The sequence below is a fragment of the Enhydra lutris genome, unplaced genomic scaffold, assembly GCF_002288905.1.
Source record: "Enhydra lutris kenyoni isolate GAN:26980312 unplaced genomic scaffold, ASM228890v2 scaffoldscaffold23, whole genome shotgun sequence".
Taxonomy (NCBI): domain Eukaryota; kingdom Metazoa; phylum Chordata; class Mammalia; order Carnivora; family Mustelidae; genus Enhydra; species Enhydra lutris.
Window position 1 is genome coordinate 29,170,005 of NW_019154107.1, and position 24,443 is coordinate 29,194,447.

At 45.5% G+C, this 24,443-nt stretch overlaps 1 protein-coding gene across 1 annotated transcript; it reads left to right on the plus strand.

Moving 5' to 3' along the window:
• Window positions 1-6,469: 6,469 nt before the first annotated feature.
• LOC111150482 (ubiquitin specific peptidase 27, X-linked) lies at window positions 6,470-9,757 on the plus strand. The gene is made up of 2 exons (XM_022507951.1): window positions 6,470-6,597; window positions 7,105-9,757. The coding sequence occupies exons 1-2, from the start codon at window positions 6,470-6,472 to the stop codon at window positions 9,452-9,454; spliced, it is 2,478 nt and encodes an 825-aa protein (XP_022363659.1). The 3' UTR covers window positions 9,455-9,757.
• The last annotated feature ends 14,686 nt before the right edge of the window (window positions 9,758-24,443 follow it).

The following is a 24,443-nucleotide window of genomic DNA, read 5'->3' on the forward strand; positions in this document are numbered from 1 at the left end:
ATACAGTGTAACCTACATCATTGAGGTTGATGTACATCCCTCACAACCATGACCTTGCTCTCTTGGTGAGCCTCCTTTTTTTTCGGCCAGAGAAGGGCCCCAGCCACTGGAATCACAGATATATAGGCTACCTGGGGCTAGATGTGTACTTAAAGGAGACCTTGAATTCTTCCATTTTGTACCCCTTGCACACCACTCGGCCTGCTGCTTCCTTCTGTAGGGCTGGCACCTTCTGGATCCCGATGAGCCCTTTCCTCATTCTCCTGGTTGTTGGTGTGGCTCTGGGGATGCAGGGCGTGAAGCTTGTCCTGCTGCAATGGCAAGTAGGGGCCTCTGAGCTGGATCCCTGGACATCATGAATGGGCTGGTAGGGGGGCTATTCCTGAGCTTAGCAAAGTGGTCTAGATGAGATGGGAAGAGCCCTCCTGACTAGCTCCTAGACCCAAGGGCTCTGGTGCTGAGTGTACTTGCCGTTCCCCCCTGCAAGTGAAAACTTGCAGATAACGAATGGGATGTCAGGGGCCTGGATAAAGTAGGTGTCAGACCTCACGGTTGATGGTAGGTATCTTCTGAATGGGAACAGGTATAGAAGCAGAGAGTAAGCACAAGGGAAGTCAAGCTACTTAAGGATTTTGTGCTGCATTTGTACAGTGAGAATAGTATCAGTACCTACCTCATCAGGGTGTTAGGAGGTTTATGTAACTTAGTAAAATACTCCTAAAAGTGCCTGGCATATAATAAACCATCAATAAATGTTAATTATTTGATTATAATTATTGTGTGTAAATCAGGAATCATATCATGCCAATCCCTTGCTACTCCCCAGCCAAATGATTCCCACTGCTTGTGGGAGAATATTAAAAATCTTATACAATGGTCTGCAAGGTTGCAGGTGATCTGGTCCCTGCTTGTGTCTCTATCCTCATCTTATATCACGCTCCTCGTTCTTGATCACCAAACTCAAGCCATTCTGGCCTTATTTTCATTTCTTAAAATTATGAAGCCCCTTTTGGCCTCAGGACCTTTGCACTTGCTCTATGTTTTTGTAATTAGGAAAAAAAAAGTTAAAAAAAAGAGACACTAAATTCCAGAATCAAGAGAAGTTTGAGAATATTGACTACATAATAATCTTAAACATCATAAGGTTAAAAAATGAAATAAAATACAACAGTCAAATGACAAATGGGAAAAATATACTAGAGTATGACCGACGAAGGGTTAATAGCCTAGTGGTAAAGAATCCAAACTCTAGATTCTGACCACTGGGTTTGAATCCCAGGTCCATCATTTATTGGCTGTGTGACCTTGAGCATCACTCAATTTCTCTGTGTCTCACTTTCCTCACCTCTAAAACGAGGATGATAACAGTGACTACACCGACTTCCTAAAATTGGAGTAAAGGTTAAACCTATTTAAGAGAACAACTCTTGGCATACTTCAGGTGCCATATAAGTGTCACTTATTATTGTTAATAAGAAGCCAAAAAATAGGCAAATGATGTGAACAGATAGTTCACATGAGCAGTAATACGAAATAGCCAATAAACATTTGAAACTACGGTCATCTTCACCCATAATGACAAGAATGCATTCGTTTATTTCACAAATGCATTAAGTGCCAAAGAGGCACTGGGAATAGTGAACATCTTACTCTCGTGGCGTTTATAGTCATTTTTTTTATGTGTGTGTAATATTTAACACATCATGTGGTGATAGTGTTTTGAAGGAAAAGCAGATATGGGGTGTTATTTTATATAGAGAGCAAGGAAAGACTCTGGTATTTAAGCAGCAATCTGAAGTGAGGGAGAAAGCATGAGGATTTCTAGGGGAAGAGCTTTCCAAGCAGAAAGAACAGTAAAGGCACAGGTTTGGAAGCAGGAGCCAGCTTAGCTTTTTGAAGGAACAACAATAAATCCAGTTTGTTTGGGGCAAGGCTGAGTTGAGAGGACGTGAAGTCTAAGAGACTGTGGTCAGACTCTATAGGCTTTAAAGGCTAGGATAGGGGGCGCCTGGGTGGCTCAGTGGGTTAAGCCGCTGCCTTCGGCTCAGGTCATGATCTCTGGGCCCTGGGATCGAGTCCCGCATGGGGCTCTTTGCTCAGCAGGGAGCCTGCTTCCCTCTCTCTCTCTCTCTCTGCCTGCCTCTCCATCTACTTGTGATCTCTCTCTGTCAAATAAATTAAAAAAAAAATCTTAAAGGCTAGGGTAGGACTTGGGACATGATTAGGAGTGAACTAGAAAGCTTGCTATCATTTAGAACTGTAATCACCTATACATGACTGCGATCCAAATAACAAAGGCTCAAACAGGATGATGTTTCAAGTGTGTTATTGATTCTGACACTATCGACTGCAAGACACCCCATTACTGTATGTACCACCAAGAAAGGAAAAAAAAATGCCACCAAATATAATCATAAACTGTCAAAGATTTCAGAGATGCTGAAACAAGAAGAGGTGTACCTCTTATCTTAGAGTTGGTAAAATATGGCTTTTTTTTTTTTCTCCCGTAAGAATAGGTCCAGAGGTCATCCGTTTTTTGGTGGCAGGATGGCTACTCAGCTATAACCATTATATCCTCATTTTCAGGAGGAAGAAGGAGAAACTAGGAAGGGGGAAGATGCCTTTTTTTCTTCTGTATTGATTTTGTGAAAGTCTCCCCCTTAAAACCCACTGGAATTTTTATTGGCATTGCAATGGCTGTGTAGATCCACTTGGAGAAAACGGCCTGATGCCCAATATAGAGTGCTACATTGTAGCTCAATATGTATGTTACAGTCTCATTTATATTTCATAAAAGGTTAAATGTATAAGAATAAAGGTATAAGGATAAATGGATAAATGTATAAGATAAATACCTAAGATAAATGTATAAGAGAAAAGGATAAATGTATATAACACCCACTCCCCCTGCTTGTATCTGCATTGAAAAGTTCACAAAGCATACATAAGAAACTGTTAACAAGTAGTCATTTCAGGGGAATAGATTGGGTGTGATTGGCAGGAACACGAGAGGCTTTAACCTTTTGTGTTATGCCTTCTTCTGAACCCTTTTTAAAAACCACAAATATTGGGGGCACCTGGGTGTTGCAGTCAGTTAAGCCTCCGGTTCAGGTCCTGATCTTAGGGTCATGAGATTGAGCTCCAAGATTGGGGCTGCCCGTGAAGTCTGCTTCAGATTCTCTGCCTCTGCCCCTCCCCCAAAGTGCTCGCTCACTCTCTCTCAAATAAAGTCTTTTTTTTTTTTAAGAGATTTTATTTATTTGGCAGAGAGAGACACAGCGAGAGAGGAAACGCAAGTAGGGGGAGTGGGAGAGGGAGAAGTAGGCTCCCCGTGGAACAGGGAGCCTGATGTGGGGCTTCATCCCAGAACCCCTGGATCACGACCTGAGCCACAATCAGATGCTTAATGACTGAGCCACCCAGGCGCCCCTCAAATAAAGTCTTTTTTAAAAAGCCCCACAAATATTGTATATATTAGTGTTATGATAATAAATATAAACCAGCGAACTTAAAAGTGGATTGTGTATTACCCGGGGATAGAGGTATTCTTTATGGGGTAAATTAGCAGACTTTTAAGAGAATCAACTTCTACTATCCTCAAATTTCATATTTCCTAAAATCAATCTGCCAGCGAACACATATGTGGTGGCAGAATCAAGCTGGTTCTCTCTTCCATCTCCTCTTTCGCAATGGTCCTTTTTGCATTTTACAAAACAAAGCATACCTTTCACCTATCCTGATTCTTACTTGGGTGCACTGCCCCAAGGTATAAAATCCACAGGGCTCCAGAGAGACAGTGCTGAACACTGTTGTCAAGGGTGAAGAAAAAAAAATTGCTCTAACAAATGAATGGGGATCAAATCCTTTTGCAATTCAGATGGCTTCGCATAAAGCTGAAGGAAAACCCCATGGAGCTGTCAGCTGATAAATCAGGAAAAATAATTTTGAAGACAAATCATTGTGTAATCCTCCCCCCTGCCCCACAGATCTCCAAAGGAATTCAGAGACTTGAGTAACATTGCTAAAACAAATGTCCATTCCCTTTTAGTTATTTATATAACCAAGGTTCCTGTGTGCTAACGTTTAACCAAACACAAAGTAGAAAAAGAACTGATGCTGAATCCTGTCTCATTCTAGTGATAAGCAATATTTATCCATAGAGACACCCATTAACTTTTTTCCAAAAAAGACCTCTAATACATTTTAATTTTTACATTTAATAATTACCTATCAGAATTTTAATATACTTACAATTTTTTGCTCCATCACATTCTAATACTAATTGTCATAATAACTCAAGCAAGAGTAAATTTTGACACAACACTTAGAGCTTTAGGTTCACAGGAACATTAAAAAAGCATTTAAATAGAAAAATATGTTTACATATTTTGCTGCAGGGAAAGATGATAGGATTATCAATAAAGTAATTTTGAGTGCAAAAATATTTATTATGTGGGTAAAATTCTATTAGAATAGAATGAAGAACTTAGGGAGAAAAGGAAAAATGTACAGCTCCCAACCATCAAGAACTCGTCTGTGAATTTTTAAAATGAATGATGGTGGCTTTCAAATCATTAAGGTAATTAGGTTCCACTAATTTCATGTAAAATTGTAACATAACAATTTTGTTTGTGAATGTTAGTATTTGTCAGGATTCACATTTGCAGCTGACATTTTTGATGCAAAATTTTAGATGTCAACACAAAAAGATGTGTAAAGGAGCCCAAGGTTAAAAAATATTTTTAGAGTGTATTTGGATATAAACCAATAGTTTTAGAGAAACGTACAAAACGTATGTTCAAAGAAGTGTCATATACTCTTTTGCCACCTTGTGGTCAGAACCATGTTCAACCCCAGTCGTCTCAACTATAATGAGGAGGGGTCTCTCCTAAGTCAGCCCCTTTTGCTAGCCTTCAGTCAGGTCTTTGTGAGGTAGACGCAGTGACATTTGCCAGGACTGAATGGAGACCCATGCAAGCAGGCTGACGCACCCCCCCCCCCCAAGGCACGTGATTCACAGCAAAAGCAACATGCAATCAGGAAAAAAACGTTAAGGAAGTACAACAAAATTTTGACTTTTCTCATGAGGACTACTTAAAAAAAAATCAAATGTCAAACTGCTTCCGATATTTTTTTTCTCTATTCTTTTGTTTTTGGTGCCTCTTCTCTGCTGGTGACCCAGACACTTCCTTAGTCTGCCTTTTGGGGAACCCAGCCCTGATTGTGGCCCTGGAGCCAGCTTGTTTGGTTCTGCGCTGCCTACAGCTCGCAGTACAACATCCAGCTCTGGGCTGGAGCCGAATACCCCTTCGCTGGGCGAATGATGGCAGAGTCTCAGGACTTCAGAACCTGCTGGACATGTGGGCTTCTACGGGAGCGTGATTGGGAAGGCAGTCAGGTTGCCATGGTTAGTCATCAAGGGTGGAGGGTAGACAGTCTTAGGCACACGGAGATCTTTCGATCTTTTTGATGTCTGTCACTTTGCGGAGGTGGGATGACCGTACCCTCTCCAGCCTCACTCTGCTCCATGACCTCAGTCATTTTCAGCAGCCGCAGCAGCGTGGGGGGGGGGGAGCAGGAGGATTCCTTCAGTGGGTGTGCTAGTTGCAGTTCCTCCAGTTGCAGGCCACAAAGGGCAGGCATTTATTGGAAGGATGCTGGGGTGCTTCAAGGAATTGAAGCAAGACTTGGCTTAGGAAGGCAGGGCACCAGGGCAACTCCTGGGGACTTTAGCTGTATGGGAACCAAGCATCCTATCCTCCTTCAGGGCTCCTAATTATTGACAACCAACTCCTGACACTAACCCCGGGAAGGCCGAGATACCACCTCCTCCCTGCAGGAAGGGGCCAGGCTGCAGGGCCATGTCCAGTGCTAAGCAAGCAGAAGTCCGCTAGGGTATACTCAGCCAGCACGGCCCCACGAGCCAGGCCGTGTGTACCGGGCCAAGGCCAGCCATCCCAGGACTCAGGGAATGGACTCTTCCTAGAACACCCTCTTCTCGATCTTTGAACACTGGCTGTCTCCTTTCCAGCTCTGTCCTGACTCCCTGGGACCAGCACCTGTGGCCACTTTGGCTAAGTGCCAGCAGCTCTGCGGGCAGGAGCTCTCCGAGGCCCCCAGACCCAGGCCTGCCCCTACCCTGCCAGCAGCCCCACTACCGACGCTGCTCTTTGCCCCCGCCCCTCCCCAACTCCCACCTGCTGGCCACCCTCCCTGCCCCGGGGCTCTGCCAGCCTCAAGGGGCTTGGGGCGGTTTCTTCCCCTTTCTCAGCTGTAGGGGAGGTGCGGGCAGTAGGCTCGGCCTCGTGGTGCCTTGTCCCTCCCGCTGCCCCCGGGCTGCTCAGCGTTCCCTGGGCCAGAAGGCTGACTGCCAAATCTTCCTCATGCCCTCCCCCGCCCCCCGCCCGCGGCCTTGGGAACCCGAGGAGGAGGTGAGGGGCAGGCACAGATTCCGCAGAGCGCCGATAAGATGGGCAAAGGGACGTGCCTCCTCGGACCCAGCGGCCTTGGGAGCTCGGCCCCTCGGGATCTGGGGTCCAGGCCCGTCCCCAGATTGGCCCTGGGGCTTCGTCCTTCTCGGGAGGGGCAGAACCCGGGGTGGGAGGGGAGCCTGGCATGGGGCTGGGGGCAGGCTCAGCTGTGGAGATGATGGCCTATCACGGTCTCTGACTGCTCCTCAGGACCTGGCTTCTGAGGGGCTATTTCGCAGCCCCAGAGACGTTTCTGGACTTGGCGATTCCTCAGTCCCTGGCCCCGCAGTGCTGGGGGGGAAGCTGTATGGACGAGGGGAAGGACGACGAGAGGGGAGGAGACGATGAAGGGGGTCAGAGCTGCGATTGGAGCCGAGAACTGGAAGCGCCTTAAAGAGACTGCGCGGTCCCCGCCCCCCTTCCCGCCAGCCTCAATGAATTAGAGCTGTGTTTCCCAAACTTGCCTGATCATAAGAATCCTCTCGGGCCCCAGTTAAAGATACAGGTTCCGGAGCACCTCCCTTCGCGATTCTGATTCAGTAGGTCTGCGGGTGGAGCCGAGGAATCTGTAATTTTAACACGCTCCCCACGTGATTCTCGTGAACAAGCAAGTTTGGGAAATACTGAATTAAAGGAAACGGGGCCTGGCTGCCGAAGCGGCCTCCGCTAGGGGGCTACGGCGGGAGAATTCCCGGGGGGCGTCGCCTGCTTCCGCCGCCGCCTCCTTCAGTGAAAGTCCCTTTTGGGTCCAGCTGTCACAGCCGCCGCGCTCCCTCAGGCCGGGCGGGGGACACCCCAGGTCTGCGTGGCCCCCGCGCCGCCACGCCCAGTGGCCGCCCGAGCCCTGCGAGCAGGGGGAGGAGCCGCCGCCAGTGGAGGCGGAGGAGGTAGAGGAGGCGGAGACGGCGGAGACGGCGGAGAAGGCGGAGAGGAAGGTGGAGGCGGAGGCGAAGGTGGAGGGGAAGGTGGAGGCGGCGGGGAAGGTGGAGGCGGCGGGGAAGGTGGACGCCGCCGGGAAGGTGGAGACCGCGGAGGGTCCGGGCCGCCGGCTTGAGCTCAAGCTGGAGCCCGAACCTGAGCCGATACCGGAGGCGGAGCAGGAGCCGAAGGGGGAGCCGAAGCAGGAGCTGGAGGATGAGAACCCAGCGCGGAGCGGCGGTGGCGGCAGCAGCGACGAGGTTCCTCCCCCCACCCTTCCCTCCGACCCCCCGCGGGCCCCCGATCCCTCTCCGCGGCGCAGTCGTGCCCCCCGCCGCCGACCCCGGCCACGGCCACAGACCCGGCTCCGTACCCCGCCGCAGCCTAGGCCACGGCCCCCGCCCCGGCCCCGGCCCCGGCGCGGCCCTGGGGGCGGATGCCTGGATGTGGATTTCGCTGTGGGTCCACCAGGCTGTTCCCACGTGAACAGCTTTAAGGTGGGAGAGAACTGGAGGCAGGAACTGCGGGTGATCTACCAGTGCTTCGTGTGGTGTGGCACCCCAGAGACCAGGAAAAGCAAGGCAAAGTCGTGCATCTGCCATGTGTGTGGCACCCATTTGAACAGACTTCACTCTTGCCTTTCCTGTGTCTTCTTTGGCTGCTTCACAGAGAAACACATTCACGAGCACGCTGAGACGAAGCAACACAACTTAGCCGTAGACCTTTATTACGGAGGTATATACTGCTTTATGTGTAAGGACTACGTATATGACAAAGACATTGAGCAAATTGCCAAAGAAGAGCAAGGAGAGGCTTTGAAATTACAAGCCTCCACCTCAACCGAGGTTTCTCACCAGCAGTGTTCAGTTCCGGGACTCGGGGAGAAGTACCCGACCTGGGAGACGACCAAACCCGAGTTAGAACTGCTGGGACACAACCCAAGGAGGAGGAGAATCACGTCGAGCTTCACCATCGGCTTGAGAGGACTGATCAATCTCGGCAACACGTGCTTTATGAACTGCATCGTCCAGGCCCTCACCCACACGCCCATCCTGAGAGATTTCTTCCTCTCTGACCGGCACAGATGTGAAATGCCAAGCCCTGAGTTGTGTCTGGTCTGTGAGATGTCGTCGCTTTTTCGGGAGCTGTACTCTGGAAACCCGTCTCCTCACGTTCCTTACAAGTTGCTGCACCTGGTATGGATACACGCCCGTCACTTAGCAGGATACAGGCAACAGGATGCCCACGAGTTCCTCATTGCGGCCTTAGATGTCCTGCACAGGCACTGCAAAGGGGATGACGCTGGGAAGGCCGCCAACAATCCCAACCACTGTAACTGCATCATAGACCAAATCTTCACAGGTGGCCTGCAGTCCGATGTCACCTGTCAAGCCTGCCATGGTGTCTCCACCACCATAGACCCATGCTGGGACATCAGTTTGGACTTGCCTGGCTCTTGCACCTCCTTCTGGCCCATGAGCCCAGGGAGGGAGAGCAGTGTGAATGGGGAAAGCCACCTGCCAGGAATCACCACCCTCACGGACTGCCTGCGAAGGTTTACGAGGCCAGAGCACTTGGGAAGCAGTGCCAAAATCAAGTGTGGTAGTTGCCAAAGCTACCAGGAATCTACCAAGCAGCTCACCATGAATAAGTTACCTGTTGTTGCCTGTTTTCATTTCAAACGGTTTGAACACTCAGCCAAGCAGAGGCGCAAGATCACTACCTACATATCCTTCCCTCTGGAGCTGGATATGACACCGTTCATGGCCTCGAGTAAAGAGAGCAGGATGAATGGACAGTTGCAGCTGCCAACCAATAGTGCAAACGATGAGAATAAGTATTCCTTGTTTGCTGTGGTTAATCACCAAGGAACCTTGGAGAGTGGCCACTACACCAGCTTCATCCGGCACCACAAGGACCAGTGGTTCAAGTGTGATGATGCCGTCATCACCAAGGCCAGTATCAAGGACGTTCTGGACAGTGAAGGGTATTTACTGTTCTATCATAAACAGGTCCTGGAACATGAGTCAGAAAAAGTGAAAGAAATGAGTACGCAAGCCTACTGAAGCGATATGCAGACCTACCTGTCATGGGAGATGGCAACACCCGTCCGACAACTGGCATCGAGATTTAAAGGACCTACTTGCGTGGCCCATGGGCCCGACAGAGTAAGAATTGAACAGTACCCAGTGTCTGAGAGGTCCTGGTTGGAAGAGAAATAGACGGGGTGGGAGAAGAGGCTCTAGTCTAAGCAGTCCCTTGAAGGAAAATTCAATGGCAGGAATGCTCTAGGCAGGGAAGGCAGGAGCAGGGAAATCCCGACACTGGTACATATCCTATATTCCTCCAAAAGATTGTGTGGGAAAGTGTGGGGTGGGAGGGGGGTGGTGTGGGGGGGGGTGTGTGCCCTTGTAACCGTAAAACATCTTTCTCCATGGGTGTTTCAGCTTCAACTGACCAATCACATAACAGTTATATGTTCGGCAGTGGGGGTGTGGGTGGAAAGAAAAGTATACAAATGCAGCCCATGACCTATATGGGTATGAAAGCGGAAAAGTGGAGGAGACAAGGATATCTCATTGACAAACACCTTTGCCAGTTTCTTTGTATTCGTGATTTTTTGTGCTATTAAATGCAAGATTAAAAAAAAAAAGCCCGTGGGGCTAGTGAAAGGAGAAGAAAGAAGGGGGCTTGTATAAGGGGAGCGATTGCTCCAAAAGTAGAGAAGACAAAAAAAAAAAATCCTGTAAGATAAGCGACCAGCACAGAAAGGCCTCAGCTAAGAGTACAGTTGTGTGAGTGTTAAAAAAAAAAAAAAGCTGTATGATATACTTGAGCAAATCAATGAACCTCTTTGCGATTGTTTTCTCATCTGTACAATGCAGATAATTCCTACCTTAAAGGGTTATTGTTAAAGATTAAATGATATAAAATGTGTCAAAGTATAAAGTAAAAGGCTTGGAACTTTGTAGGGGCTCAGTAAACGTTTGTTGGACCTGAAACTTCTTTGGACCAGGACCAGAATGCATCAGAGGTGAGGATCAGTCCTCCCTGAGACCGTGGACGGAACGGACACGCATCGTGTCACGTGCAGTATCTCTCTCTCACACACACACACACACACACACACTTATAACCCTCCAACACTGTCTGCCTGGACTGCTAAGACAATGGAGTCAACTATGGTCCCCATATAAGCGCATTACAACCAGTGCCACGCCAGGGGTGGGGGGAGGGGGGAGAGTGCCCCAACTGTCTCCCAAAGTCATTCTGTCCATTTGGAAGACCATCGTGGTGTTTTCATGACTCATCACCCTTGTGATGGGACTCTCAGGGCCAGTATGCTGCCAGGCTTCCCCATGAGTGTGTTTGCTGGCCCTTGCCTTCCCTGAGCATTATGCCTGTGGCTATAAGATCCAGCTGCAGGCATAGATCCATAGGACTATTTTCCAAAGCTTGCCGGTCTGCCAGCCCAGGGATATTGATGGAGTCGCACCTTGGTCTCTAAGCCAGAATAGATAAGACAGATGAGATGTCCCCAGGAGGGGGTGAGCACTGGCGCTTCCTTCTTTTCTCTCTAGTGCCAGGTACAAAGGGACCTATAACCTAGAAAATCTTGGGGGGAGAAAAACTGGATCAGACCCATGGGGCTTGGATCCACTGGCTCTGGTAGAAGGCTGGCCCCCCACCCTCACCCCTGGGGCTTCCCAAGTCTACTTTCTGGTCCACTCCTTTGGGAATACAGATTTATTTCTGTGGTTGTGGGTGCATCCCCAATGGGCTCACAGATTTTTCTTTAGGATGGGGTTGTGGCTCTTCTTGTACCTGGAACTGCATACTCGGCCCTGGCCCAGAGTAAGAGATAGTCAAAACACTTAACTGGGTGACTCAATGAAGCAATACACCTTCCTTTCATAACCGAATTTTTGCCAACACCCAGGGCCCATGATCCTTCAGGAGAATATGTCAAAAGTGTTATTTTCGGTATCTTGTAGGATGGGGGAGATCAAACAATGAGAGGCCTCAGGTGTCGCTTGACAACTTAATGCAGGGTATCTGACCACCTCTTGGGAAGACAGCCATGTCCTCACTCCTCATCTCTGTCACAGGAAGAGCTCAGGAAGCCATGTGCCACCAGCCTCTGATTGCTTGCAGAAACTCTCTTGCATTTTTCAGCTTGTTTAGTTGGAAATGGTTTAAACCCAGGGCTAAGTGGCAAAAGTAAAAATAGTATAGATAACATCTGTATACCCTTTACCAGATTCACCGATTGCTAACACATATGCACACTCCTAAGTAAGTGTGTGTGTGTGTGTGTGTGTGTGTGTGTGTGTCTGGACCATATGATGGTAAGTTACATGCATCGTAGCCCTTTGTGCCTAATGTACCTCAGCATGCATTGCCTACCAATGGGCATGTTCTCTACATCACGGTATATAGGTAAGAGCATCAGTAAATTTGACATTGATCTGGGGGCGCCTGGGTGGCTCAGTTGGTTGAGCGACTGCCTTCAGCTCAGGTCATGATCCCGGGGGGCCTGGGATCGAGTCCCCACGTCGGGCTCCCTGCTCAGTGGAGAGTCTGCTTCTCCCTCTGCCTCTGTGATCTCTCTTGCTTTCGTTCTCTCTCAGATAAATAATAAAATTAAAAAAAATTAACACTGGTCCAATACTATTATCTGATCTCCTGTCTGTACTTCAATTTTGTCTGTTGGCCCAACGACATCCTTAACAGCGCTCCCCTCTCCATCATAGGATCCGGTCTAGAGTGAGGTATTGCTTTTAGTTGTCATGTCTCTTTAGCCTCCTTTAGTCTGGAACACTTCCACAAATTTACTTTGTCTTGTATGGCATTAGCATTTTTAATAGACTGTTCCTCATTTTGGGTTTGTCTGACACAGAAAGTGTTTTAAGTACCCTGCACTCAGGAATAGTCCTAGGAGCTAGGAATGGCGCGGGCTGGGGCTGACCCACCTGTCTCCGCTGGTGCAAAGCACGACCACCAGAGGGAGCAGCTGTGCCTGGCCCTTCCAAATGGAAGCACACACCTCCTCTAGGAAACACCATTGTCCCTCAGCAACAGGGGAGCCATTCAAGCCCAGCCCTATGCCCCTACCTGTCACCAACCCCCAAATTGAGCCCCTGAATGTAACAGCATCAGCCAGGGCCTGCTTGCGGATCACACCACTGTGGGACCCGGGGCACCAGTGTATTAGGCAGGTATGTGTTACCTTGATTTCCGATGAAGAGTCAGGCATGTCTGGCCCCTTGGGTGGGTACCGCTGTGGTGGGGTCTTCTTGGCCGGGGGCGGGGGTGGGGAGACCAGGACGGAATGCCCTTGACGCCTTTATCAACGTCCCCCCCCTCCGTGGTGGGCACAGCAGCAGTGGGGAGGGGAGCAGGGAAGGGGTGAGTTCTTAAACAGCTCCGGGGGCAGCAGGCAGGAAGCTGGGGCCCAGACTAAGTAAGGAAAAACATGGGTTGGGTCAACAACAGATGGGGTTGTGACTTATGGGTGACTTTCAGACACATCTGGGCTATTTTACGTGACGGCTGGGATTCCGGTGTGAGCAAATGTGGGCTAGAGCTGGTGAAACTCAAGCTAATGTTTAACTCTGACTCCATCTACTTCCACAAGCTGGGAAGGCCAGGGGAACTCGGTTCACATGTAGATTTATGATCTGGGCCCCGAAGGGCACAGACAGCAGGTGAGTGCTCACGACGGGGGTTTTATCCACCCAGAGAGCTTAGAATGAGAGACCAAACAATGTGGCCCTTCCCTTTCACCCCTTGTACATGCCTCCCACAGTTTTTTGGCCTAACCTGGTTGAAAATTCAGGACCCCACCAACTTCCCATTTCCTGGAGTAGCCAAATGCTGAGACTTACTCTGGCCCACAGTTCACATATGCAACTGCCTCACTTCTTCTCCATCCACGGGGAATCCTGATCAGGGATGCCATCAACCAAGAGGTCTTTTCCAATCAAGAAAAAACAGAGTGGCCCCCATTACAACTCGTGTTCTCATAATGCAGTAGAGTGGAAGCCAACAACCTGCGTTTGCGCCAAATGTATATTCACACCCGGAAGTGAAGGCCCATGTCCTCTGAGACTATGAAGGTCAGGGCCCACAGCTGTATGTCATTACACACTGACCTTTCCAGGCAGGTGATCTGATACCATTTAAAAACTCTTGTATTAAAGTGTATCAATTATATAGGAGAATACATGTATCATAAGGGTACAATTCAATACATTTCTAGGAAATGAACAGATCCCTGCAAACAACATCCAGGTCAAGAAACAGAACATTGCCATAGTGAGGCCCCACTTCTGCTTCCTTCTAGTCAATAATAACCCCAAAGAGGAATCCCTATCCTGACTTCTTCCACTGTAGATGCAGTGCTTGAGTGTTGCTTTTTTTTTTTTTTTATGCCTTCTATAAATGGAATTGTTCAGTTTGTATACTTTTGTGTCTGGCTTCCTTTGCTCAACGTTTTAGGGGCTTCAGATCTGAAGTCCTTTTGTCAAGAAAAATTCTGGGGAGTGTCACTGTTTCTGTCTAATGAGCCAAAAGTGAGAATCCATACTCCTCCTAGTGATTGCTGACATACTGAATCCATTCAAAGGGACTCAGGCCATTGCAAAGTTGGATCTTGAGAGTATGTCTAATCTCAGGTATAAGAAGATGGTGGACAGAAAACAGTCTTCCAGAGAATCTTGGGATAATTTGCCCCAGAAATGTTGCTCTTGGGCCCTGTTCTGTTTAATAATCTTGGACCCCAGCCCCAGTCCAATAGCTCCTGAATGGGATACCCTATTCTGGTAAATCCTCAAACTTATATGGGCAGCAGAGTCACCTGGAGGGCTTAATACATAGATTATTGGGTCCTGCCCCCAAATTTATGATTTCAGTGGATCTGGGAGGTGGGGCTCTAGAATTTGTATTTCTTTTTTTAATATTTTATTTATCTATTTGACACAGAGAGAGAGAGAGAGACAGCAAGAGAGGGAATACAAGCAGGGGGAGTGGGAGAGGGAGAAGCAGGCTTCCTGCCAAGCAGGAGCCCGATGCGGGGCTCCATCCCAGGACCCTGGGATCATGACCCAAGCCAGGGGCAGACGCTTAACGACTGAGCCACCCAGGCACCCCAAGAATTTGTATTTTTAACACATTCCCTGGTGATGCCTCTGGTTCTGGGATGGCGCTTTGAGAACCAGTCATCTATTCAGTTCGTTTTCACACTGTGGTCCTTGGAGCCCAAGGACTCTGTGAAGATGCTCCAGTGAGCACCTTGGAGAGCACCCAAAGAACAAGGAGGAGGGTATATTGGTGAAAATCAGGAACTCTTAACCCCGCTTTTGACCAGAGCAGCTCCCCTGTTATTTATTTTAGATCTTGGGGTTCCAAGTAATACTTGAAGAAAAAGTTCTACCCCTAAAATTTGTAAAAGCTGAAAATCGCAGCGCTAAGGAGCTGAATACCCTGAGGGAACAATGTCTTTAAACTACATGGGTGGTGTATCTGGGAAATAATCCAACATGCTCTGGAGACCTGGCCTCCTGTGTGCCCTTAAACTAGATGGCCCTGGGTGGGGGGGACTTGATTTCCTTGGAACTTAAAGAGGTGCAGATTTATGAGGATGGAAGTGATAAGGGAAAACGCTTAATTATAAATAAGGTGCCAAGTCATATGAATAAAGAATTTTTTTTTCTGGCAAGAGAGCACACTAAGATGACATGAACAGTGTAAGGGCCTATTTAGCCAGAGCAGCTCCATCCTGGCCCTGCCCCTCCCCCCAGGGGAACTTACTTTAAAACAAGTCCCGGAAACCAGTCCCAGGTAACAAAGCCCAAATACAAGGGGGGGTCAGGCCAGGTGGAGGCATTCAGTCAGTGGGGGCGCATACTGTCTCCTAGCTACCAAGGAGTATGGGCCCCGCCCTTTGGGTGACTTTTGGGCGCCCGTTCTGACCAAGGTGATAGGCTAATTCAAATATCTACTATAGGGTAAATTGTAATTCAATTGGTCACTTATGTGTGACCTAGCAGGACTGTGCAGCTTTCTCTGTATTACAATCTCATTGGTCACCTGTGCGTGGCCAGGCCCAACCACATGGCCTTTGCTCTATAAAAGCTAGTCTGTAAGGCAGAGGGTGGTCGCCTCTTTGCAAGAGACATCCCTGGCCAGTCAGTTTGATTCTTGATGCTTGGTGCGAAATAAAGCTTTGCTTGACCTTCACTTTGTATCAGTCTCGCTCCTTTGACCATGGACCCAACAAACAGCACTCACCAACTCCGAACATATAGTAACACAAGATACATCATAACAAAAGTTTGCATTTATAGCTGACTGTGAAAAAAAAAGTAAAATCTGCAGAGAAACAATAAGGAAAAATTAAAACCAGGCTAGTTATTGTAAGCAGACATTGTAGTCGCCCATCTTGGTGTTGGTCCCTAGGGGCCGGGGCTTAGAGATGAGAATCTAAAGCCCACGTGGGTACTGGCAACTCCACTTCAAATCCACCAGAGCCTGAGAAGCTGTGACTCAAACCTCGCGATAAGGCCGTGGTAGCTCCTCTGTCTGTCACAACGTGTTTGGAAAGTGAGCAATGAAAAGACATACGCTTTCTCCAAAGCCACCATGAGAAATCAAAATCCCAGGCTTACGTTGTATGTGGATGTGAGGGTCTAAGCGCACCCTGTTGCGTGTTACGGAAACCACGTGCTGGAAGATTAAAATAAAAACGGGAGCAGAAGCATTCAAACCTCTAGAACCCCAGCAAGAGCCAAATATTGTACCTCTTTACAGCCCAGGGCAAGTGGCACCTCACGGAAAAAGACCAGAGCTGCGGGATAGGGGTTCAGAAACAGACAAGACAAATCTTGTACTTGGAAAGAAATGGCGCCGCGGTAAAGGAGAGTCACCAGTTGCCACAAGGAGTAGAATGAGCATCCCCAAGAAATCCTGATGGGGACGCCTGGGTGACTCAGTCGTTAAGTGGCTGCCTTACGTGATCCCAGCGACCTGTGATCAAGCTACGCATGGGTCTCCCTGCTTGGTGGGGAGTCTGCTTCTCCCTCTCCCACGCCCCCTGCATTTGTTCCCCGTCTCGCTGTCAAATAAATAAATAAAATCTTTTAAAAAATGAGAGAGAAGTCCTGATGGGAACTATTTCTCTCTCTCTCTCTCTCTCTCTCTCAAGAGGGAAATAAGGAGATTAAAAAAAAACCAACTAACCAACCAACCTAAAAAAGTTTAGCAATAATAGACTGTCATTAAATAACCATTGAAAGAAGGGCACCCGGGTGGCTCAGTTGGTTGAGCAACAGATCAAGTCCTATCCTGCAATGGGCTCCCAGCTCCATGGGGAATCTGCTTCTCCCTTTGACCTTCTTTTTTTTTTTTAAGATTTTATTGATTTATTTGACAGACAGAGATCACAAGTAGGCAGAGAGTCAGGCAGAGAGAGAGAGAGGAAGAAGCAGGCTCCCTGCTGAGCAGAGGGCCCGATGCGAGACTGGATCCCAGGACCCTGGGATCATGACCTGAGCCGAAGGCAGAGGCTTAACCCACTGAGCCACCAGGCGCCCCTCCCTCTGACCTTCTTCCCTCTCATGCTCTCTATCACTCTCTCTCTCTCTCTTTCTCTCAAATAAATAAATAAAATCTTAAAAAAAAGAGAGAACTTATTTACAAAGTAACTATTGAAAGATATACTTCAGGAAGAAGGAAATTGAAATCAGGTAGAAGGGGTGAATAGGTGGCAAGGAATAGCGAACAAAAATTGGTAAATGTGTGGAAATCTGAGTAAGCATTAGGTGTATGAAACAGTAATAATGTCAAATGAGCTGGAGCTATAAAAACAAGCTGGCACCAAAAACATTGGAGCAAAAAACATCTAAGACAGCAGGAGGTTATTAATATTTAAAGCATTTTAAAGCTCTCGTATTGTTTGAGAGAAAGGTACGGGTATTGCCTGAATTCAGACCTTGTTAAGTCAAGTATAAACGTTTAAACATTTAAGGATATGGGCTTCTAATTTCTGGCAATGGCAGGCTTGGTTCTTTGGTTCGACTTGCCTGTTGAAGTAATGGAATACGCTGCAAAAAATCTTTCAAAGCGAATTTAAAGGCCCTGATGAGCTGATAGGACAGAGGGAAACTTCTAGGCCAAATTGGGATGAAAGCTTGTAACCACACAAGCAAGCAGAATATGGGCACACACACCCCCCAAAGCCAATTTGCTTTGAGGGTGTTTGCCTCCATTGCTCACCTGAGCTTTGATTCAGTGGCCACACAGAGCTAGACAGAGAGAGAGAACTTAAGGCTTAGGGCCAGCCCAGGGTTGGAGTTTAACAAGAGAACCTCTCCACAATGAGCTGAGACCTCCAAGGGCCTACGTCAGCTGCATAAGGGCAAACCAGAATGCAACAGCCCCCTGGCCTGACAATCCTAGAGAAATTGTACAAAAGGCTGCCTTGGCACCAAGCAGAAGTCTCTTGCTAAAAAGTAAGGGGAAAACAAGAGGAGGGGATGCATATGTCTTTTTGAATTGGTGTTTTCGTTTTCTTTGGGTAGATACCCAGTAGTGGGATTACAGGTTCATGTGGTATTTTTATTTTTAAGATTTTTATTTATTTATTTGACAGACAGAGATCACAAGTAGGCAGAGAGGCAGGCAGAGAGAGAGGGGGAAGCAGGCTCCTTGCTGAGCAGAGAGCCTGATGCAGAGCTCGATCCCAAGACCCTGGGATCATGACCTGAGCCCAAGGCAGAGGCTTTAACCCACTGAGCCACCCAGGCACCCCCAGTATTTTTATTTTTAATTTTTTTGAGGAACCTCCATACTATTTTCCCCAATGGCTGCACCAATTTACATTCCCACCAAGAGAGCACGAGGGTTTCTTTTTCTCTACATCCTCACTGGCACTTGTTTCTGATGTTTTTGATTCTAGCCATTCTGACAGGTATAAGGTGATATCTTGTTGCGATTTTGATTTGCCTTTCCATATGGTGATTAATGATGTTGGGCATCTTTTCATGTGTCTGTTAGTCATCTGGATGTCTTCTTTGGAAAAAAATGTTTATTCAGGTCCTCTGCCCATTTGAAATTATTAATTTATTATTTTTTAAAAAGATTCTCCAGTAAGTTTATTTTGCAAACTATTTGTATTTTGAGTTTTATTGGCTTACATTGTTATACAGAAAAAAATGTATGCAATTTTGAACACTGAGCTATTTATAATTTTAATATGATTTCACACATATTTTGTTTATTTCTAATTGACCTTCAGCTCTTAAGTTTATTATAAGTATTCTTGCCACCCCATTCCACCCTGTCAACTGAGTCAAAGAGTTCAAGATACATGCACAAAACACACACGTAAACAGACACAAACAAGCCTTTTGTAAAGTAAATAAATATTTTGTGATGTAAATAATTATTCCTTTTTGGAACTTTCTATACCCAGTTGAAGTCTCTTCTGAAATTGGGATATTCACACTTATTAGACACAATCTTTATAAAGCAAGGTGTTTATCTCCTTTTTAAAAAAGATCTTTTTATTTTTTTATTTGTGAGAGAGAGAGAGAGAGAGAGAGCGCACAAGCAGGGGGAAGGGTGGAGGGAGAGGGAGAAGCAGACTCCACACTGAGCAGGGAGCCCTGGGTGGGGCTCAATCCCGGGACCCTGGGATCATGACCTGAGCTGAAGGCAGACATTTAACGGACAGAGCCACCCAGGTGCCCCAAGTGTTTATTGCTTTGAAACTCAAGTAATTCTTCTTCTTTTTATTAAGATTTTATTTACTTATTTGAGAAAGAGAAAGGGCACAAGCGGGGGGAGGGGCAGAGGGAGAAGGAGAAGCAGACTCCCTGCTGAGCAGAAAGCCCCATGTGGGACTCAATCCCAGGACCCTAAGATCATGACGTGAGCAGCAGGCAGATGCTTAACCAATTGAGCCACCCACATGCCCCTCAAATAATTCTTGAGAGGAATATTTTTCTTATTGATCTAAAAAGAATGGCATGTGGAAGGCCAAAGAGGAAAAATCACTTCAAATGGTCAAAACAAAAGAAGACTGAAAAATAATATATTTACTAGCATAGGGAGACAAATTTTAAGTATAGATTCTATTGATAATACTGATATTCAAAGGAATAGCTTTGGATCCATTGCCAAAACTTGGATTTTTCTCGGTCAGTTAAGGCCAAGAGTGTTGGTTTTATTTAGGAAGATACATTAAGTCTTTGAAGTAAGAATGATTGGGTTGTACAACTTAATTTCTATGTAAGTGATAGAATATACAAGGTATCAAATATAAACAGTAGTGTAGAAAGAAAATAAACTAGCAGAAACAGTTACTCAACCAATAGCAATAATTAAGACCACCATTTGAAAGACCTCCTCTACACAAAGAATGAAAACATACTGTTATAAGATTTTACAGCACACAAATGGATTCAATCCGAATTCATAACTGTTGCACTTCTTTCTTCTTCAGTATGAGAAGACCCATGTTGTTTCCTGTCAATTCCTTTTGTTGATTGTGTGAACCATCACAGGCAGGAAAGTCTTTGAATACTAAAACCCACAATAAGCTGCTTTAGTAAGACACACATCTTTGGGGCACTTGGGTGACTCATTCGGTTTAGCATCTGCCTTCGGCTCAGGTCACGATCTCAGGATCCTGGGATCAAGTTCCGCATGTGGGTCTGTGCTCAGTGGAGAGTCTGCTTCTCCCTCTCCCTCTGTACTCTCTCTCTCTCTCTCTCTCACTCTCAAAAAAAAAAGATCTTAGGAAAAAAAAAGACACAAGTCTTCAATTTTTTTTTAATCATCATTTTGGGATTTTCCTTTTGTATATTAAGATGAATCAAGCTATCCTTCTGTCATTTTTTATTCTGGAGGAATGGACAAATTGCAAGATAGCCAAGTAGTGCAAGTACACCGACGAAAGGCAATAATCGAAGCCATTCTAAAACTCTGAGCTGGGTGAACCTGGTAATGCTCTCGGGATGGGAGCTGTTTTAAAGATTTTTTAAAAGATTTATTTAAGAGAGGGAGAGAGAAAGAGAGCACACAGAGGGGTGGAAGGAGAGAAGCAGACTCCCCGCTGAGTGTGGAGCCCAATGTGGGGCTCCATCCCAAGACCCATGAGATTGTGACCTGAGCCGAAATCAAGAGTGGGAAGCTTAACTGGCTGAGCCACCCAGATGCCCCTGGGGAGCTGCTTTAGATACACAGGGAGCAGCACCTTCATGATAGGGGCCATGCTTTTCAGTACTGTCCTTGCCAGCAACGTCTACTCCTCTCCAGCCAGCCGCCCCCCACTCCCCAGTGCAGCTGCCGGGTCTGCAGGGGGAGAACAGAAGTGACAGGCATGCATCCTGGTCAGGGTTCTGGAGCAGGCAGATCTCTGCCCATTTTTAATCAGATTATTTGTTTTTTTTTTGTGTGTGTGAAGTTCTGTAAGTTCTTTATATATTGTAGCTATAAACCCCTTATCAGCTCTATCATCTGCAAATATCTTTTCCTATTCAGTAGGTTGTTTTTGTGTTTTGTTGGATAGTTTCCTTCTCTGTGCAGAAGCTTTTTACTATATGCATCGCAGCACTATTTATAATAGTCAAGATATGGAAGCAGCCCAAGTGTCCATTGATAGATGAATGGAAAAAGAAGATGGCATATATATATGAAATGGAATATCATATATATATGAGATGGAATATCATGCAGCCATAAAAGGATGAAATCTTGCCATTTGCAGCAATATGGATGGAGCTAGAGTGCGTTATGCCAAGTGAAATAAGTCAGGCAGAGAAAGACAAATACCATATGATCTCACTTGTATGTGGAATCTAAAAAATAAAACAAATGAATGAACAAACAGAATCAGACCTATAAACACAGAGAACAAACTGATGGTTGTCAGAAGAGAGGAGCATGGGGGATGGGCAAAAATAGATGAAAGAGAGTGGGAGATACAGGCTTCCAGTTAGGGGATGAATAATTCATGGGATAAAAGATACAGCATAGGGAATAAAGTTAATGATATTTTACACACACACATATATATTTCCTAGCACCTAAGTATTAATACATACATTTTTTTTTCAAGCGTAGTTGAAATACTAACCACATTCTAGGCTAGAAAGCAAGTCTCAATACATACACGGCATTAGTTTCATTCAGAGTACCTTCCCTGATTACAATGAAATTAAGTTAGAACTAAAAAGCAACCATAACAGCAAAAACTTGTAAAAAGTTCTTTGGAATGTTTAAAAAACACTTTTGTATAACTCATGGATTAAAGGCAATTCATAATCTGAATTAAGAAGTATTTAGAACTGAATGGGGCACCTGGGTGGCTCAGTTGGTTAAGCGTCTGCCTTTGGCTCCCTTCGTGATCCTGGAGTCCTAGGATCGAGCCCTGCTCAGCGTGGAGCCTACTTCTCCCTCTCCCACTACCCTTGCTTGTATTCCCTCTATCGCTCTCTCTTTCTCTGTCAAATAAGTAAATAAAATCTTTGTAAAACACCACAAACAACTTTCTAACAATAAATATAAAATTATAGATGAACAATTTTCTAGAAAATATAACTTTGCAAAAATTATTTAAGAAGAAATAGAAAGCCTAAAAGATATAGACAAATACAGGTCTTCTGCTGAGGTCGGAGACTGGCTGATGATGGGGGAGAGGAGGCAGGTTCTGGGTCTAATTGCTTCTTCTTTTCTGGGGAAGGAACTGACCCTTTAATTTATTGAGGGCTTATGACAATGTCAAGAATTGTGCTAATCCCTATACATGCATTATCTCTCTTTCTTTTTTGAAGATTTATTTATTTATTTGACAGAGATCACAAGTAGGCAGAGATTCAGGCAGAGAGAGGAGAGGAAGCAGGCTCCCTGCTGAGCAGAGAGCCCGATGCGGGCCTCAATCCCAGGACTCTGGGACCATGACCTGAGCCGAAGGCAGAGGCTTTAACCCGATGATCCACCCAGGTGCCCCGCATTATCTCTTTGAATCTTAACAACTCTTTGAGATTCTATTATTATAATCTACATTTTAATTTATTATTATTTTTTTATTATGTTATGTTATAATCTACATTTTTTAATTGAGGCAGAATGCACATCCTATAACCCCCTCCTTTTAAAGTGTACAGTTTGGTGGATTTTAGTTTAATCACAGGATTACACAACAATCAGCATTATCTAATCCCAGAACATTTTTATCATCCCCAAAGGAGACCTTGTCCATTAGCAGTCACTACCATTCCCCCTTCCCCTCAACCCCATGCAACCATTAATCTAAAACCTGGCTCTATGGATTTGCCCATTATGGACATCTCTTATGCATAGCATCATACAATATGTGGCATTTTGTGTCTGGCTTCTTTCACTTTGCATGTTTTCAGGATTCATCTATGTTGTAGCGTGTATCAATACTTCATTCCTTCTGTAGCTGAATAATGTTCCAGTGCATGTATTCGCCACATTTTATGTTTCCATCCATCAGTTTAGGGTCATCCCCTTCAAGTGGAAAGCAGTCAGCTTGACAAAAACTTTCTACCACAGTTGTAGAGGAACCCAAATATGGGCCAAGTGGTATGGGATAGGGCATTAACATCACCCCATTCAAGAGAGTTAGCAGAACTAATAATAGAGAGTGCAACTGTGTTGCTGGAGACAAGATCAGTATACAAAAATTAAGTATGCTTACCTACCAGCTACCACCTATTAGAATTTTTTTTTAAACTTTAAGCAACAAAATGCATAGGGTTTCGAAGGGATATCTAACAAAAGATGCAAAATGTGTATGGAAGATGTTAAAATTTTCCTTGTAGGCGTGCATGGGTGGCTCAGTTGGTTAAGTGTCCAAATCTTGGTTTTGGCTCAGGTCATTATGGTTGTGAGATTGAGTTCCACATCGGGCACTGCGATCAGCATGGAATCTGCTTCAGATTCTCTCTCCTTCTCTAGTTACCCCCCCCCGCGAATAAACAAATAAAATCTTAAAACAAATAAAATTTTTATTGTAACATGTACATATTACCTTAAAATGGAGAAATATGGCATGTTCATGGATTTTAAAAATCTCACTAATGTAAAACTCAAAGTTAATCAATAAACATCCCCAAAAGTTTTTTCATCTAACTAGAAAAAAAAAACTTTAGGATTCATACGAAAAAACAAAGGTCCATAGACAGCCAGAATAATTCTGAAGGAGAAGGTGGTACAGGATGTAGACAAATAGATCAATGGAGCAGAATAAATAAACCCGAAAAGAAAATCCACATATATATGGAAACTTGGTATTCAAAAGGGGTAGCGTTACAAATTAGTGGGTAAAGATAGGTCATTTAATAGATCTGCTGGGGCAACCATACCCCACACACAAACTTTCAGATAAAAACCTGTATGTGAAGAAAACAGGATGTTTAAACTTTCCAAAGAAAATATAGGAGGGGGTGCCTGGGTGGCTCCGTCTGCCTTCAGCTCAGGTCATAATGCCAGGGTCGTGGGATCAAGCCCCAAGTCAGAATTCCTGCTCAGTGGGGAGCCTGTTTTTCCCTCCCCTCAACCCGCTCACGCTCTACCTCTAACTCTCTCTCTCTCTCTCTCAATAAATAAATAAAATCTTTTAAAAAAGGAAATATAGGAGAATATTATAACCTCAGTTTCTCCTAAACAGAACACAGCAAGCAAAAGATGCAGCACAAAATATTTTTGATATAACTTGAAGCCAACAAAATCTTATTTGCTTTATATAGAAATTCTATACAAACTCCATCTTTTTATTTATATATAAGTTCTATGAGTTCTTTGAAGAATAAAGTTTTATTTATTATTGCAAGAGCAAATTCTGTTAATTTCATACAAGCTGTTAATTTTACGTCAAAAGCCAATTAAGAAATTTCAAATAGTTAAATAGGTACTTAGGTTGGCCGTTAACGTCAATATTAAGAGAACGTATTAGCTAGACAATTTTAGGAAAGTCATTATACGCTTTTTGAGCTAACTGATGTCTATGTTATTTTACATAATAGT

What these genes read in the sequence shown, in the direction of transcription:
- LOC111150482 (XM_022507951.1), top strand. Translation starts at nt 6,470, where the DNA reads ATGGGCAAAGGGACGTGCCTCCTCGGACCCAGCGGCCTTGGGAGCTCG. An exon ending in CGGGAGGGGCAGAACCCGGG is followed by an intron (nt 6,598 to 7,104) that starts GTGGGAGGGGAG and finishes ACTGAATTAAAG; the next exon opens with GAAACGGGGCCTGGCTGCCG.